Source organism: Peromyscus eremicus, chromosome 3 (assembly GCF_949786415.1).
Source record: "Peromyscus eremicus chromosome 3, PerEre_H2_v1, whole genome shotgun sequence".
Classification (NCBI taxonomy): domain Eukaryota; kingdom Metazoa; phylum Chordata; class Mammalia; order Rodentia; family Cricetidae; genus Peromyscus; species Peromyscus eremicus.
In genome coordinates, this window is record NC_081418.1 from 131300539 (window position 1) to 131315670 (window position 15132).

Consider the following 15132-nt stretch of genomic DNA (forward strand, 5'->3'; position numbering starts at 1 on the left):
CCTTTCATTTTACCAATTTTATCAGCTTCCAAGTTCTTATTAACTTCGAATATTTATCTGTGGAATGTACAACAAAGAATATTTACTTCATTCTCAGTTGGAAGATGATAAACTATTGTCTTGGTAGAACATTTTGTTCCATTTTGGGATATAGAATTCTTTAACAGATACCAATTCAGTAAAAATATTTTTTTTCATTAAAGATTTATTATATGGTTAAACTATATATATCTACGTATGTCTATGTGGGGGTATGTGCACTCTGAATGCAGATGCCTGCAAAGGTCAGAAGAGGTCAGAACCCCTGGTGCTGGAGGAAAGCCTCCTGCACGTGGGTTCTGGGAACCAAACACAGGTCTTCTGAAAGCGCAGTGTGTGCTCTTCAATGCTGAGCCACCTTTCCATCTTTGTTTTAGACAAGGTCTCACTCTATAGTCAACCCTGACTTGGAATTTAATATAGTGCCTAATCTCTCTTTGAACTTGTGGTAATTCTCCTACATCTGTCTTCAAGTGCTGGCTGGAGTAACAGGCATGAGGCCTAAGTCCTAGGGAAATACCTGTATTTTACCTGATAATTATATATTCTAAGAAAATTGTTCAACATGATCTAAAAACCAAGCCACGTTTCAAACAAAGAGAAAATTCTTGTGTTTACTGTATTTATATCCTAAATCTGCTGTCACTTTAAGACTGAGTGACCAGTTTATATATGCCAGGCACCTTTATGACTACATTTTAACTCTCAAGACTGTAGATGGAAGTTTCTGTCCTGCCTAGTCCTTTAGCCGTTATGCCACAAAGTCCCATGGCAAAACATAGATTAATAGAAATGGGTTGAATTAAGTTGTAAGAGCTAGCTAGCAAGAAGCCTGAGCCATAGACCAAACAGTTTGTAATTAATATATCTGTGTGTGTCTATTTGGAACTGAACGGCTGTGAGACTGGGTGGGACAGAAACTTCCAACTACATAAGACTCAGCTGGAAATGTGGAATTATTGAGGGAGGGAGAGAGGGAAGGAAGAAGAATAATCACATTTATTTAGTCATTTCATAATGAATCTTACCACAGTCTTAGCTAAAGATGGCTTTGGGGGAGTTGTTCCAGGTTTTCCTCCTGTTGCAGTGCTGACTGGGGCTGAAGCATGTGTGCCTGGGGTAGAAACTTGCCCAGGTGTGCCCACTGGCATAACTGGCAAGCCAGTTGCTCCTAATGGTAAACTGGTTGGTGGTAAGCAAGTACTCGTAGTGGAAGTCATGAGTTTGCTTGATGCTATAGCAGTGGTGGAGACGCCTGGGGTGACAGTGGTCTCTACTGCTAGAGGTGTATCTAGTGAAACAGAAGCATGCTGAGCTCCAGATGAGCTGTGTTCACTAAAGAGAGATCTCAGCTTTTCCTCCAGAGTCTTTATGTCATCGATCCCAGGAGCTTTGGATTGGGTATCAGCATCCATTTCTAAACAGTGAGTGTGAGGCTGGTTGGGAAGCAAAGCTGGTTGAGGCTGACTATGAATGAGTGTTTGCTGTACAGCAGGCACATTAACAACAGGTTGTACCAAGGGTGGGATACTGGGTACTTGGGGTAATAGAGGTGTAGACGTAGGTCCTGTTGCTTGGGGAAGGACAGGTGTAGAAGCTACAGCTGATGAGGTGACCAAAGGATGCACCACACCAGGCTGAGAAACAGAACTAGACACGGCTGTTCCAGAGGAGGAAGGTGCACAAAAGGATAAAGCCAATCCTGTTGTACTACTGTGAGATGCCTTGTCTAGTGAATGTGCACTAACGACCACTGTTTCAGCTAAAGTAGGAGCAGAGGTGCTGCTACTAAGAGGAAGAGATGGCTGTGAAGCTGTGCCTGGGAATGGAGTGCTAGTAGAGACTGATGTCACTATGGCTACCCCAGCAGTACTGCCTGCTACCTGTTGCAACAATACAGCTGGAGGCTTAGCACTTGGGGCAGCCACACTACCCACTGTAGTAGCTGAAGTTGTGGAAAATGTTCCAGAAGGAAAACTGCCTGTACTAGAAACAATGCTCCCAGATGTGGGAGCCTGAACTGGCTGAGATGGTGTAGACACTGCAACAACTGCAGGTACTGTAGAACTGGAAACCACACTGGAAAGTGCCGGCGACTCAGACACAGAAAATGTGGTAAGACCACTTGAAGTTATCACACCTGTGCTGGTGGTAACTCCAGCAATGCCTTGTTCAGTGGGCAATGCAGCCTCAGACTGCATTACTGATGTGGAAATGTCAAGAGGACTGCTTGTTATAGGAACTGATACTGATGGTGAGGATGCTGCTACAGTTGGGCCACCAGCAATGCCAGCCAAGAAAGGAGAAAATGTTGGTCCTGTGTGATTGAAATTTGGAGGTGCTGTATTGGGTCCTTCAGTCATCTGGGCATGTTTGAGTTCAGAAAAAGCCTGCTGGAGACTAAGGGATGAAGCAGAGTGAGACAAGTTCATTCCAGGGCCCTGAGATGTGGAGGCAGCAACTAGAAAGGAAAACAAAAACAAAGAAATTAACTCATTTTAAAAGCAAGGAGTCAGAGTCTTTGAGGAACCATTATTAAATTATCAACAATGCTACACATCAGTAAAATTGATAACATCTCCCAAGGAAATGACATGCTCTGAAACAGTAAAGTAGTTTGACCAAGTGAGGCAGCTTATGGGTACATAATCCTTGAAAAACCAAACACAAGAGTAACCTGAAAACATAATTTGTCTCTAAACTACTGTGTAGGTTCTATTTAGCACATCTGTCCTTCATCTATTTATTTTGGTTTCTCATAACAGATCTAGCTGTCTTGAACTCATTCTGTAGACCAGGCTGGCCCCAAATTCACATTGATCAATCTGTTTCTGCCCTCTGGAGTGCTAGGATTAAACATGTGTGACACCATGTCTAACATGTTTTTATCTTTTTTATTTTTTGAGACAGGGTCTCACATGTGTGGTGATATTTTATGTGTGCTGAAATGTGGTGATACTTTATTTGTATGTTAATAAATAAAGTTTGCCTGGAGATCAGAGGAAATAGCAAGCCGTTTTAAGCAAACACAGAAGTCAGGCAGTGGTAGCACATGCCCTTAATCCAATCACTTGGCAGGCAGGGTCTCTGTGTGTTCAAGGCCACACTAGGGAACAGAGCCAAGCATGGTGACACAAGCCTTTAATCCCAGTATCAACCATAGAGACCTGGAGGTCTGTACAGACAGGCAGTGACAAGGAAGCTGGGCTAAGAGGCAATGAGAGGGCAGAACAGCAAGGCAATAAAAGCCTGAGTACACAGGAAGTTGTGGCATTTTGGAAGATGCAGAGCTGGTGAGGTAAGGTTGGTTGGTGGCTCTCACTATTTCCCTGATCTCTAAGGCTTTGACCCCTATATTTGGCTCCGTGTTTTTTATTTAATAAGACCGCTTAGAAAATCGGCTACGCATATGGCCACCCAGGCTGACCTCAAACTCATGATCATCCCTTTTCTGTCTCCTGAACAATGAATGGGCTCACATACATATGCCCACGTCCAGATTTTATTTCAATGCTCTCTATTATAACCTCTTTCCATGTTACTTTATTATTAAATTTTCTACTTTTCATTTCATCATGAACTACTGCTTGATCAAGCTTCCACCATATAAGTGATTTAGTGGAAGATTTGCTTAAGCATAGCTGAATCAATCCTTACCTGTATCTGATGTTTCACTGGTGAAAACTTTGGATTCTCGTAACCTACTTTCTGGCACAGGACTCACTATAAACCGTCTTCCAGCAGAATGAACAACTTGTGTTAAAGAACTGCTAGGAACACCTGAATAAAACAAATCATTGAAGTTCATGCATACTGTTATACATGGATGAAGCCTCAAGATCCCATTATTGGCACATACAAGTTATCAAATAAAAACAAATAAAAAAATAAAAACTCACCAATTTGCTGTGGCATGGAAGATACAGCAATTGGTTGTTTGAACTCTCCTTCTAATTTCTACAAAAACAGAAGTAAAATTATTCTCAAATGCAACCTCCATGATTATGCAAAGCAAACTGTCATATTTGATGAGACCATAAATGCTCATTCTCAGTTACAGGAGTAATGTGTGGCAATACGGAACTATTTTAAATAAACAGACCCCCATTATTGGTATAGTGAACCTACCTGAGAACCTGAAAAGCCATAGTCATCCTTTCCTTGCAGACTCTCCAATCCCTGGTCACCCTCAGGCTCCACACTGACATCCTCACTTAGCATTTCATCAGCTTTTTCAATAATTTCCCGTACTTGAGCCACAAAAGACTCTCTCTCTATTGCTAGAATAAAGTCATTGTTCACCTATAAGAAACATGGTATCAATCTATTAATACATTTCTTACCATTCTTATGACTTCTATCTATGCATCAGGGGTACTGTGTACTTGGTAATTAAGATACTACTTCTCTTTATAAGACCCCAAACACATACATAAGCTACATCTTAGACAAAAACACCTCTAAGTCATAGACTATGGGTTAGGTATGCTAGCTTTAAAACAGAAATTAAAATTTACAATTGTCAAAATGAAAGTGGATGACAAAATACTGCATAGTTGCCTAGGACATGTACTTAACACCAAATACTATGGGGAAATGTGGAATTCCAAATAGAGACATACCATAATTGTTGCTATCTCTTCAGGGTTGTCACCATCTAAGTCAAATTTGAATGTAACCATTTTCCGATTATGAGTTTCTAATTGACATTCTACTACTCGATCTCCTTTATTTGAAACCTAAAAAGAGAAAGGTAATACATATCAGATTTATTACTGCATTTGAGTGTCTGAGGTAGCAGACTGTTACCACCATTGAATCTTAAACTGGCAGTAAGGAAATCTTCGAAAAGATCTCAGCCCTCAAGCTCCTTGTATCTTCCATTAGCAAAGGAGTCTAGTCTTTTTTCTATTAGTTAAAACTCTGGAGCCTGTAGGAGGTGGTGGCGCATGCCTTTCGTACCAGCACTCCGGAGGCAGAGGCAGTCAGATCTGTGAATTCAAGGCCAGTCTGGTCTATAGAGCAAGTTCTAGGACAGCCAGGGCCTATACACAGAGAAACCTTGCCTTGAAAAACAGAACAACAACAAAAATCCAAATAAAATAACAACAAAATAAATGTGATATTCAATTAAGAGACCAAGTAAATTAAATGAAAAGGTTGCTATAAAAATTATATATAGTTGGGTGGTGGTGGTACATGCCTTTAATCCCAACACTCAGATGGCAGAGGCAGGGGGATCTCTGAGAGTCTGAGGCTAGCCTGGTCTACAAAGCAAGTTCAGGACAGACAGGACGTTTACAGAGAAACCCTGTCTTGAAAAACAAAACAGAAGGTATCTTTATTTTATGAAGGGAATAGTTTAGACTTGATCTCTAAGATTAAAGTACCAAATTATTTCAACAATACAAAGGTTACAAATCAATATTTACATTTAAAATCCTCAGTTTTGGGCGAGCAGTCTTTTCGTGACGAGAGCGACTTCTTACAGATTTTCGATAATGACGTTTTGTTGTTCTGCCTTCATGCCTCCCACTGGATGATGGAGCATTCTCATTGCCATCACTCATTCCTGAAGCAACATCTGAATGTGCACTTGGAAGGAAACAAGTTCCATGTATAATGAGACTGAAAGGCCTGTTATCCCGAAGTTTCATGTCATCCTGCCTACTACTCAAAGGAGTGTGTTAGTTTACTTACCTGTCTACAGATGAAACCAACGTGACAGGCTGGGTAGGTTGTGATTGTGTTATTGGAGCTGGTTCTGGAGGAGCAGTCTGAGAGACTCCTTGAGTACTCTGTGAATAGAGAGGATAACTCAAACTTTGGCATATATGTATACAAAAATCATTTACCACTGCTAAGAAGTTCCCCTTTTGTTTTCCTGTTAGCTCTCTATAAGTCCTAGAAGCAATGAAGGTACTTCTTAATATTCAAAATCTAAAAACAGTGTGTTTATATTTTCAAAGGAAGTTTCCAAAACTAGTTTCTAATACAGACTGTTGGTGTGAAGTCAGCCAACCTATTTGCTGGGCATTGTGAAACTACAATTTGCCATGCAGACAGCATCTTACCAGAGTGTGCAATAGGGCAGGTAGAGCAAAGTGCAGAGATGAATTCAGAACTGTATCCTAGTAGAACAAAAATGATTGCTGGGAGCACAGCAAGATAAGATACTCTTATGAAACTGCCAACCGCAAGAGTTTGTGGAAGGAGAAGGACAATGGCTAACGCACTAGCTAGAAAAGTGAAATGCTAATAGTGTTAATCTTCTCTAAGGCAAACTCACTTCCCAACAGAACAGCCAGTGGCAACAAGGCCCCCACATTGGCATTTCATTCTGCTGTAAGAAAAAGTCATTTAGAAGTTAGTTTGACAGTCTCCAAATGAGTTCTCAACCAGGGGAGCCTATTTTTCCTTTGCTATTTGAACCCCATTTTAGTAGATGTTTTTCATATAAACATGCAGTAATTCCATTTACCTCCAGAACTGCTTGCTGGGAGGATGTAGTAGGGGGTTGTTGCGTTAAACTCACTGCTGGTTGGGACACTTGGACCTGTCCTCCTACACTGCCCATAGGAACCAAAAGATTTGATTCCACATAAGGTTGCACTACTGTAGGAAAGTAACCTTGGGTGGCCATTGCTTCTGTCGGCATAGGAGGAGGGGCTAGGACTGTAGAATGGATGCAAACAGAAGCCACGTTGGAAGAGGGAGCAATATTTGAATCTCCTGGGTATTGTGGTGGCAGTCGAGATGGGAAGCCCTGTGACAGAAATGAGGAAGGTTAGTGCGGGCTGGGACATCAAATTAGCAAATCAGCAGGTGAGGGGGCAGAGGAAAAAAGCATAAAGCAAAGAACAGTGCCCCACTTTCTAATAATTAAAAGAAAATGTAAAGGTCATTTTCAAAATGAACTGGCAGATAACTTGGAAAGTGGCACTCTTTCAATCATACCTTAAACTGATTTCCCCTCCTAGAGACCATTTAAGTAGAACTTAGAGATTTAATTCCTTACAGAAAGAATTTATAGCAATCTTACATGGAAGAATGCAAAAATCTCTCCTAGGTTATCAGCTATATTATGAAATGTTAATCCTCTAAATCTAAATCCTGAACTTTCTTGTTAGTATCAGATTGTCTGCTCTATTTATTGCCTACAGATAAAAGAGCAGTCTGGCATACTACACTAAACATATCCAGGTTTATCTAGCTTATCCTGAATACTGAGTTAACTCTTCTGTTGTGTTTTCAAAAATGTGTAAGGATTTTTAAGATCTGATAATATGATGGTATTTGATAATCATATAATAATGAGTTTCTTTGAGACAGGGCCTTATTATATATCCCTGGCTGACTTAGAACTTTCTATGTAGACCAGGCTAGCCTTGAACTCACAGAGATCTGCTATCTGCCTCTGCCTCCCAAGCACTGGGATCAAAGGCACACACTACCATGCCCAGCCTTTCATTCTTTTTCAGAATTTTGCTATTTTTATTTTATCCAGTTCAGAGTGTCAACTTTTGTTATTGTTACTCTGACACTCAACTAGTACATTTCTCAAGTTCTTAATGAATTGCCATTAAATTTCAACACTCTAATAACCTCTGATTTACTAGCTAACACAATACCTGGTACAGAACATCTCCAGAGGGAAGTGGACCCTCAGCAGCTTGTCCAAGGTTAGCTGGTATTCCCATGGACTGAACTGTTGGCTGTAGGAGCTGTGGGTGAACCTGACTCTGCAGCTGATTCACAGGCTGCAGAAGGGTTGGAAGCTGATTAGGAACTATAGTTGATCCCCCTGGGATTGAAGCTGCTGTAGCAGACGAAGCCAAGGTGAGCAGAGGCTGATTAATGCCAGCAGCCATCGTTATAGGAACGGATGAGAAACCTGTCTGAGCCGTAGACACATGAGGAGTTGATATGGGAATTTGAGAGACAGGATACTGTGGGAGTAAAGAAGTAGGGAGCGGCTGTCCCACAGGAAGGAAATGAGCACCAGAGTGGACTGGAACAACTGAGGGCTGTGCTGACACTGGCATGTGAGGTTCACCTTGGATAGTTGGTACTGCCTGGGAAACTGGAAGCTGGGAAGGTAAAGAAAAACAAAACAGACTTTTTTTTTTAAAGCAAAGCTGCCAAAAGCAAGATTTACATATTAGTCACGAAGAAGAAAAAACAAAACCCTGCATACATTAGTATAAATTAACATGCCACATAAGAATCAAGAAAATAGGAGAGAAATACGCTAGTAAAGTGTCTAATATTTCCAAACCTTTTGTAGTAGAAAAAATTGCTAATGTTTCATTGTTGGCAATAAAAGAGGACCTTTACACAAGCAAGGATTTCTCTCCTCTCTCCTTCCTGGTTTATTTTTTTGATTTTGAGTCTCACTAGGCAGCTGGGGCTTTCCTGCGGCTTCCTAGGTGGTCCAGACTGGACTTAAAACTCTAGGTCCTTCTGCCCCTGCCTTCCAAGTGTTAAGACTCCAGACTTGTACCAGAACAACAATTTATTGTTGTTATTTGTTTGTTCTTCCAGACAGGGTTTCTCTGTTGAACAGTCCTGGCTGTCCTAGAACTCACTTTGTACACCAAGCTAGCTTCAGAATCACAGAGATCTGCCTACAAAGGCGTATGCCACTACTACCTAGATTTGTTTATTGGCACATGCTTCACACACCATAATCCACCAGCATGTCTGTGATCACGTAATCTATGACTGCTATTATAGTGATTAAACTCAAATTTCTTTGCAGTGGAATTAGACTTCATCTATATTGTCTCAATTTTAAGGGTAAAATGGCTCTATAAAAGTAGGTATAATTAACTAATTCACTGATTCTAGGATGTAGTCACCCATCATTCCACAACTGTGTCATTTTAAAATCTGAGAAGTTGAGATATATGTAGAAATTAAGAGTATATACTCAGTGATAATTAAAATAGTGCATTTAGAGTTGATACTGTTTTAGTTCTGAGGTGACAATAACAATATTCTATGCACATATATCTACAAATGACCCATAGATGAAGTTGATAAAAGGTTATTCATAAGAACATGCCTTCTACAGGGTACTTTCCAAGTGACTGAATAAATCAACAAAACAACCAAAATAATTCCCCCAGGCAAAACAAAAATCCACATAAGTTTTTTGGGGGGTGGGTGTAGTAGATAGCTCAGGTCTGTCTGGAACTTTTGAACATTCTGCCTAAGGAATTGCAGATATGTGTCAACATGCCCAGCTGATGGGTAATCTTGGCTGTCAACTTCTTTTTTTTAAATTTATTTAATTTCATTTTATGTGCATTGGTGTGAGGGTGTCAGATCTCCTGGAACTGGAGTTACAGACAGTTGTGAGCTGCCATGTGGGCTCTAGGAATTGAACCTGGGTCCTCTGGAATAGTAGCCAGTGCTCTTAATCACTGAGCCATCTCTCTAACCCCTTGGCTGTCAACTTTAATTGGACTGAGAGTAAAAGAGGAGATTTAGTAAACATGTCGGAGAACATTTTCAGAGACAACTAGATCACAAAGGTTCTTTGTGATGGAGTCACAATTTAAATAGACTGAGAAGTGGAGGAAATGTGGAGAGTGGGGCCTAGTTAGAGGAAATGGGTGGGTGCAGCTTTGATAGGTGTATCTTGGCCTTATCCTATTCTATGCTCCTTGGTAGCCATAAAATAGTTTTATTTGTCATAACCCTTCCTCCATCCCCTGCTACAATATAAAGGCAGTATGGCCTGCCAATCATGGATGGACTGAAACCATATGAGAAAACAAATGATTCCTTCCTTACAAAATTTTCCTTAGGTATTTGTCAGTGATGAAAAACTAATTAACACAATGAGTTAGTGTCTGTATGCAGTGAGGGAGAAAACATTGATGAACTTTTACATGAAAATAAAACACAGCTGCAAACTACAATTTCAGATACAGCTGACACATTTCTTGAGAATGTCACAGGTTCAGTTACCAAAGCATTTCCATTTAACCCATTAGTTTCAATATTTGTAACTACTTTAAACCTAAAATTTCAATATTTTTACACTGTCATTACTATTGATATGTACCAATTTATAATAAATACATGTGTATAATGGGATTAATTCTTACTCCATTTTAACAGAATAGTCACTATTAAAAGAGATGGCAGAAATCTGTGTAAAGGGACAAAGTACAACGATATCATCTGTAGCATTTTTTTAGGAATTAGAGTTTACCTGTGTTCCAGCTGACACTTGAGGCAAAACCTGTGGAGCTTGAGGCTGTGCAGTAGTACCTTCACTGGAAGATGTAGCCTGTGGAAGTGAATACTGTACTGCCTGTTGCGGAGGAACAGTCGGCTGTATTCCCTGTTGCTAAGATTAAAAAAAAAAAAGATTCAGATTTCTTGAAAGAGGGATGCTGCTATGTTGCCTGAGTTGGTCCTTTTTTTTTAAGGACAGGTATCACTATACAGCTCTGGAACTCATAGATCTGCCTGCCTGTCTCCTGAGTGCTGGGATTGAAGATAATGCTTGAAAACTGGAGACCCCATTGGTTTTCTCCAACGTGGCCCTCTCCCAAACAAGAAGTCCTTAAATATTTAGTTACTATATCCAATAGTTACTTAGCTCTCACTCCAACAACGTTTACACCCCTTTCCAGGTATTTTTGCTATCAGTTTACATCCTGTCTCCTATAGTAGACTAATCTAGGCTCTTCTTTCTTTTCTTTACCAACTGCACAATTAGTCTGAATTCAAAAGCATGAGAAAAGCATAGGGCTTGAATCAGGAAACACTTTTTTAAATTTGACTTTACCATTTGTTAGCCTGTAATTATTTAGACTGATTTGTTTTTCCTTCCAAAACTGGACTTTCCCTTTTTTCTTTGAAAACAAAAACATTAACAACTCACCATGGGGGAGAGAGAACGACATCTGAGAACTAACCATATGCTAGATACTGAAATGTAATTGCTATCCGAATACTAAACATATAGTTTAAATATATTATAAAAGTTATAAATAAAATCACATATAGAAATTATCTAGTCTCAAAGACTTTATTTATGACTCAGTAAACTTGCTTTCCTGGGCGTCCAGTAATTTGGAGATTGTAACAAACATGTAATATTTGAACATTTGACTCAGTTTTAAGACTTTCATGGGCTGGAGATGACACAGCTCAGTTGGTAAAGTGTTTATTTCGAAAGGATTGACTTGAGTTTGACCCCCCCTCCCCCCGCAAATGCATGGAAAATACTGGGTATGTTTGGTGTGCTCACCAACCTCCAAATTTGTATATTTAGTTCTAGGCTCTGGAACTGGTAAGCCAGTCTAGTCTAATTGGTGAGTTCTGGGCCAATGAGAGACTCTGTCTCAAAGGAGGTGGTCAGCATTCCTGAAGGTGACAGCTAAGTTTGTCCTCTGGCCTCAATGTGCACACATGTACAACACACACAAACAATCACAAAAAACACACCAAATAATTCAGTATTTAGTTTTGAGACAGGGTTCTGGAATTCACTCTATAGACCAGGCTAGCCTTGAACTCAGAACTCTGCCTGCCTCTGCCTCCCAGAGTGCTGGAATCAAAGGTGTGTGCAACTACCTCTCAGCTATTGGACTCTCTTTTAAGCCCTCAATACACAGCAGGGAAATCAGTCCTTTAATCTGTGTGTGACAGTGTTTTCCCATCTGTCACTGTCCTCTGACTTTGCGGTGCGGGTGGGGTGCTGGGTATGGAACCATGAAGTACTGCAAGCTGAGTTGTGCTGTGGCTAGGATTAAAGGGGCATGCCACCACTGCCCAGCTAGCCCAATCTTACAAAGGCCATGAGGCTTCCTGCTCTCTGATGACTCTAGCTTGTGTTAAATGGAGGTAAAACTAGCTAGCTGGCACAAATCCTTTGTCTTGGTATATCCAATACAATTATTTCGCTGCTACTTATATAAAGGTAAGCTATTTATTCACAGTTATGCATATAATCACCTTAATGAGTGCCTTGAATTTTTATGAGATATCTGGAAATATTTTTGTTCTAACAGAAGAATGATTTTATACATCAATTAAAACTACCAATTTTTAAAAGTGCCAAAATACACTTGTTTTATTCTTATTCATCCATTCTTGGTAAGTTTATTTATGTATTGGTGGTACTAGGAATTGAACTTCAACCTTTAACAGTTATTTAGTTTTTGTATGTGTGCCTGCTTCCATGTGGAAGTAAGTTCTCTTTCTACCACATGGATGCTAAGGATTGAACTTAGGTGGTCACACTAGGCAGCAATTGCCTTTACCTGTTGAGATCATCTCAGCAACCCAAGCAAACCCCTTACAGATGTTTAATTAAATTAAAATTTACTTTAAATGAAAGGTATCCTGTGAGGGTGTGTTATGGAATAATCTTTTTGTAAACTGTGAAGATGTGTCTTTGCCTTCTGATTGGTTTAATAAAAGAGCTGACAAGCTGATAGCTAGGCAAGATTTTCAGGGCAGAGAGAATGCTGGTGTGATGCAGAGGAAGCAGTTAGCTAGTAACAAGCCTGACCTATTTGGCCGAGCATTTATAATTAATAACAAGTCTCCGAGTGGTTATTTGGGAGCAGCTGCTAGGACACAGAGAAACTCCACCTACAAATGGCACCAAAACATCCAGCACCTACATCCACATAAGACCCAAGAAAGCTGAAAAAAGGTTCTAAACACACTAAATGCGGCTTTCCTAGTCTTGTGTCTCTCATGCCAACCGCAGTACAGAGATGTCTCCCAGCAGCTGCCTGCAGGAGAAGCCCGCTGCCATAAGATACCAATATGCATTAAGCTATGCTACACCAGCAGGGGCTGACATAGCAGTTTAAGATTTATCTCATGCCATAAAAAACCAATACAGATGCTTAGTAAAGACATCCAGATGGAAAAAAAACTTTAAATAGGTTACAGTATGTTTAAAAAATACATATAATTGGGAGAAAAAAAAATATAGTCAAAGATTAAAAAATAGCTTAAAAATTAGTAAAGTCCTTTAAAAAAGGAATAAAGTAATTAAAAAAATATATAATAAGCCATGTAAACATGGGACACACAGAGAGTTTGGATTTTGAATGTTACTGTGTTGTCTTTGAGTTTCTGACTACTGATGAAGAAGCAACAACTGCTAAGTGACACTGGATTATGAAAGCTGCTAGATTAAACAAACCTGTATGTTTTTAAAATATCTTGACTTCAAAATGGAAGTCAAAAACTATGTTGCTTTGGTTTAGAGGTTATGATTTTATTTCCACAGAAAATGAGAGGCTGTAGATTCATTCCAGGTTGATATAGATTAGGTTTGATCGGGGTAGGACCCCCCTAAAATCCTGGCTACAGACATAAAGAAAGAAACCTAAAAAACTACAAAACACAACAATGTATATTTAACCTGCTCAAACATAAAACATACAAATCATCTTTGGCTAACTGGTATACAACAAACACACAGTTTATATTTGTATTAATGCAAAAATGTATGTTACCTTTAAAAATTTATGTATTTTCAGAGCATGGGAACCAGGCACCAGTGAAAATGGATGGCCCAGATGATCCAGCATCTCAAAATGCCTGTTACAGTTTCCTCAGAGTTCTGCATCCCAAACAACTTCAAGACTGTTGACTGAGATGGTCCAGCCTCACAAACTACTCCAGCCAAGACTTAACCATTATCCTGAATTTTCTGGGGGTCCTGCAAATATGCCAATACCCCCAAACAACAGTAAGAGAACAACACCCACATCACCAAAAGATGGGTTATGGATGTTTATTATCACTTAAGGGTGTTTGGTTACAAATTGTTATTGGTCTTAGTTTAAAAAAAAAAAACACACTAAACAAAGAGTTAAATGCAAAGATCTCTTCCTTAAGAAAAAAAGAGGGGTATGACATAGGAAAGATAAGAAAAAAGGGTAGATTACTGAATCTACTTTAATCCAAAAAACAACTATTAATCTCAAAATATTTTACACTAGTATTTATTTTGGTTTACTAATGCAAAGTTATTTTTGCTATACTATATATTTCTATTCTTGTTTGGAGTACTGTGCTTATGCAACTCATTTAAAAAACGTAATGTACAGGCTGGGTGGAGGTGGCGCATGCCTTTAATCCCAGCATGTGGGAGGCAGAGCCAGGTGGATCTCTGTGAGTTCAAGGCCAGCATGGTCTACAGAGTGAGATCCAGGACACGCACCAAAACTACACAGAGAAACCCTGTCTCAAAAACACCACACACACACACACAAAAGTAATGTACAGATTAACAGTCATCTATAATAATCAAACTCGTCATATTAGTTATGTTTTTAAGGTAGAGCAGATATATTTAGGCAGAGAGATGGTCTTCAAACACTTCAAAGACCTATAGAATATGGCATGTAATATGTTAATAACCTAAGGCTTTTCATGACAGTCTGCTCCTGGCAGGACCAATTTAGTTCAGGTGAGATGATGGGCATTGGAGAACCCCCATATGGAATTTGCTTTCTCTGTGGCAAAAAGTAGTCACTGGGCAAGAAACTGCCCTTGCCTTAATTGCTGACAGTATACTGTCCAAACTGGACCAGCAGGATGCAAAACAAAGTGACTGCCAATTTGTCAAGACATGGTAGGTAGTCCTTTGAGATTCCCTACTTTTCAAAAATGTCCGTTAGATATACTAAGCCTGTAGGCCAAAGTTGGATGCTTTAACGCTACAGAAGAACTTTGGTTGACTGTCCAGGCAGCCAATGGTCTCTGTCATTAGTTAACATTACACCCTTTTGGGGTCTTTGATAGAGTTAAAGACTAAATAATTAGATTTAAAGTTTTCCTTAGTTACGATAAAAAGGTAAATTTGGTATGAAACTTTGGACTCACAAAGATAAGATAAATAACATTTCTCTAAATTTACCAAACAGAAGTAGACTGGATATTGTTAACTGTAATTCTTACTTGATAACTGTTTTTGTTGTATATAACTTTACTATGTTAAAGTTAAAACCTTTTTTATTTAGACAAAAGGAGGGAAATACTGTGGAATAGTCATTCTGTACACCGTGAAAATGTGTTGCTCTCATTGTTAATAAAAAGCTG

The 15132-nt window shown here is 39.5% G+C and overlaps 1 protein-coding gene across 1 annotated transcript in view; it reads right to left on the reverse strand.

Annotated features, from left to right (window-relative positions):
• Positions 1-15132, reverse strand: part of Wnk1 (WNK lysine deficient protein kinase 1) — a 130367-nt gene that overhangs the window by 12073 nt on the left and 103162 nt on the right. The window contains exons 10-19 of the mRNA XM_059257108.1: positions 10265-10402; positions 7671-8129; positions 6521-6805; positions 5740-5837; positions 5472-5634; positions 4662-4778; positions 4168-4341; positions 3939-3996; positions 3697-3819; positions 1068-2500 (exon numbers count right to left, since the gene is read on the reverse strand). Coding sequence (XP_059113091.1) covers positions 1068-2500; positions 3697-3819; positions 3939-3996; positions 4168-4341; positions 4662-4778; positions 5472-5634; positions 5740-5837; positions 6521-6805; positions 7671-8129; positions 10265-10402 — 3048 coding nt within the window. The remainder of the gene's footprint in view (positions 1-1067; positions 2501-3696; positions 3820-3938; positions 3997-4167; positions 4342-4661; positions 4779-5471; positions 5635-5739; positions 5838-6520; positions 6806-7670; positions 8130-10264; positions 10403-15132) is intronic.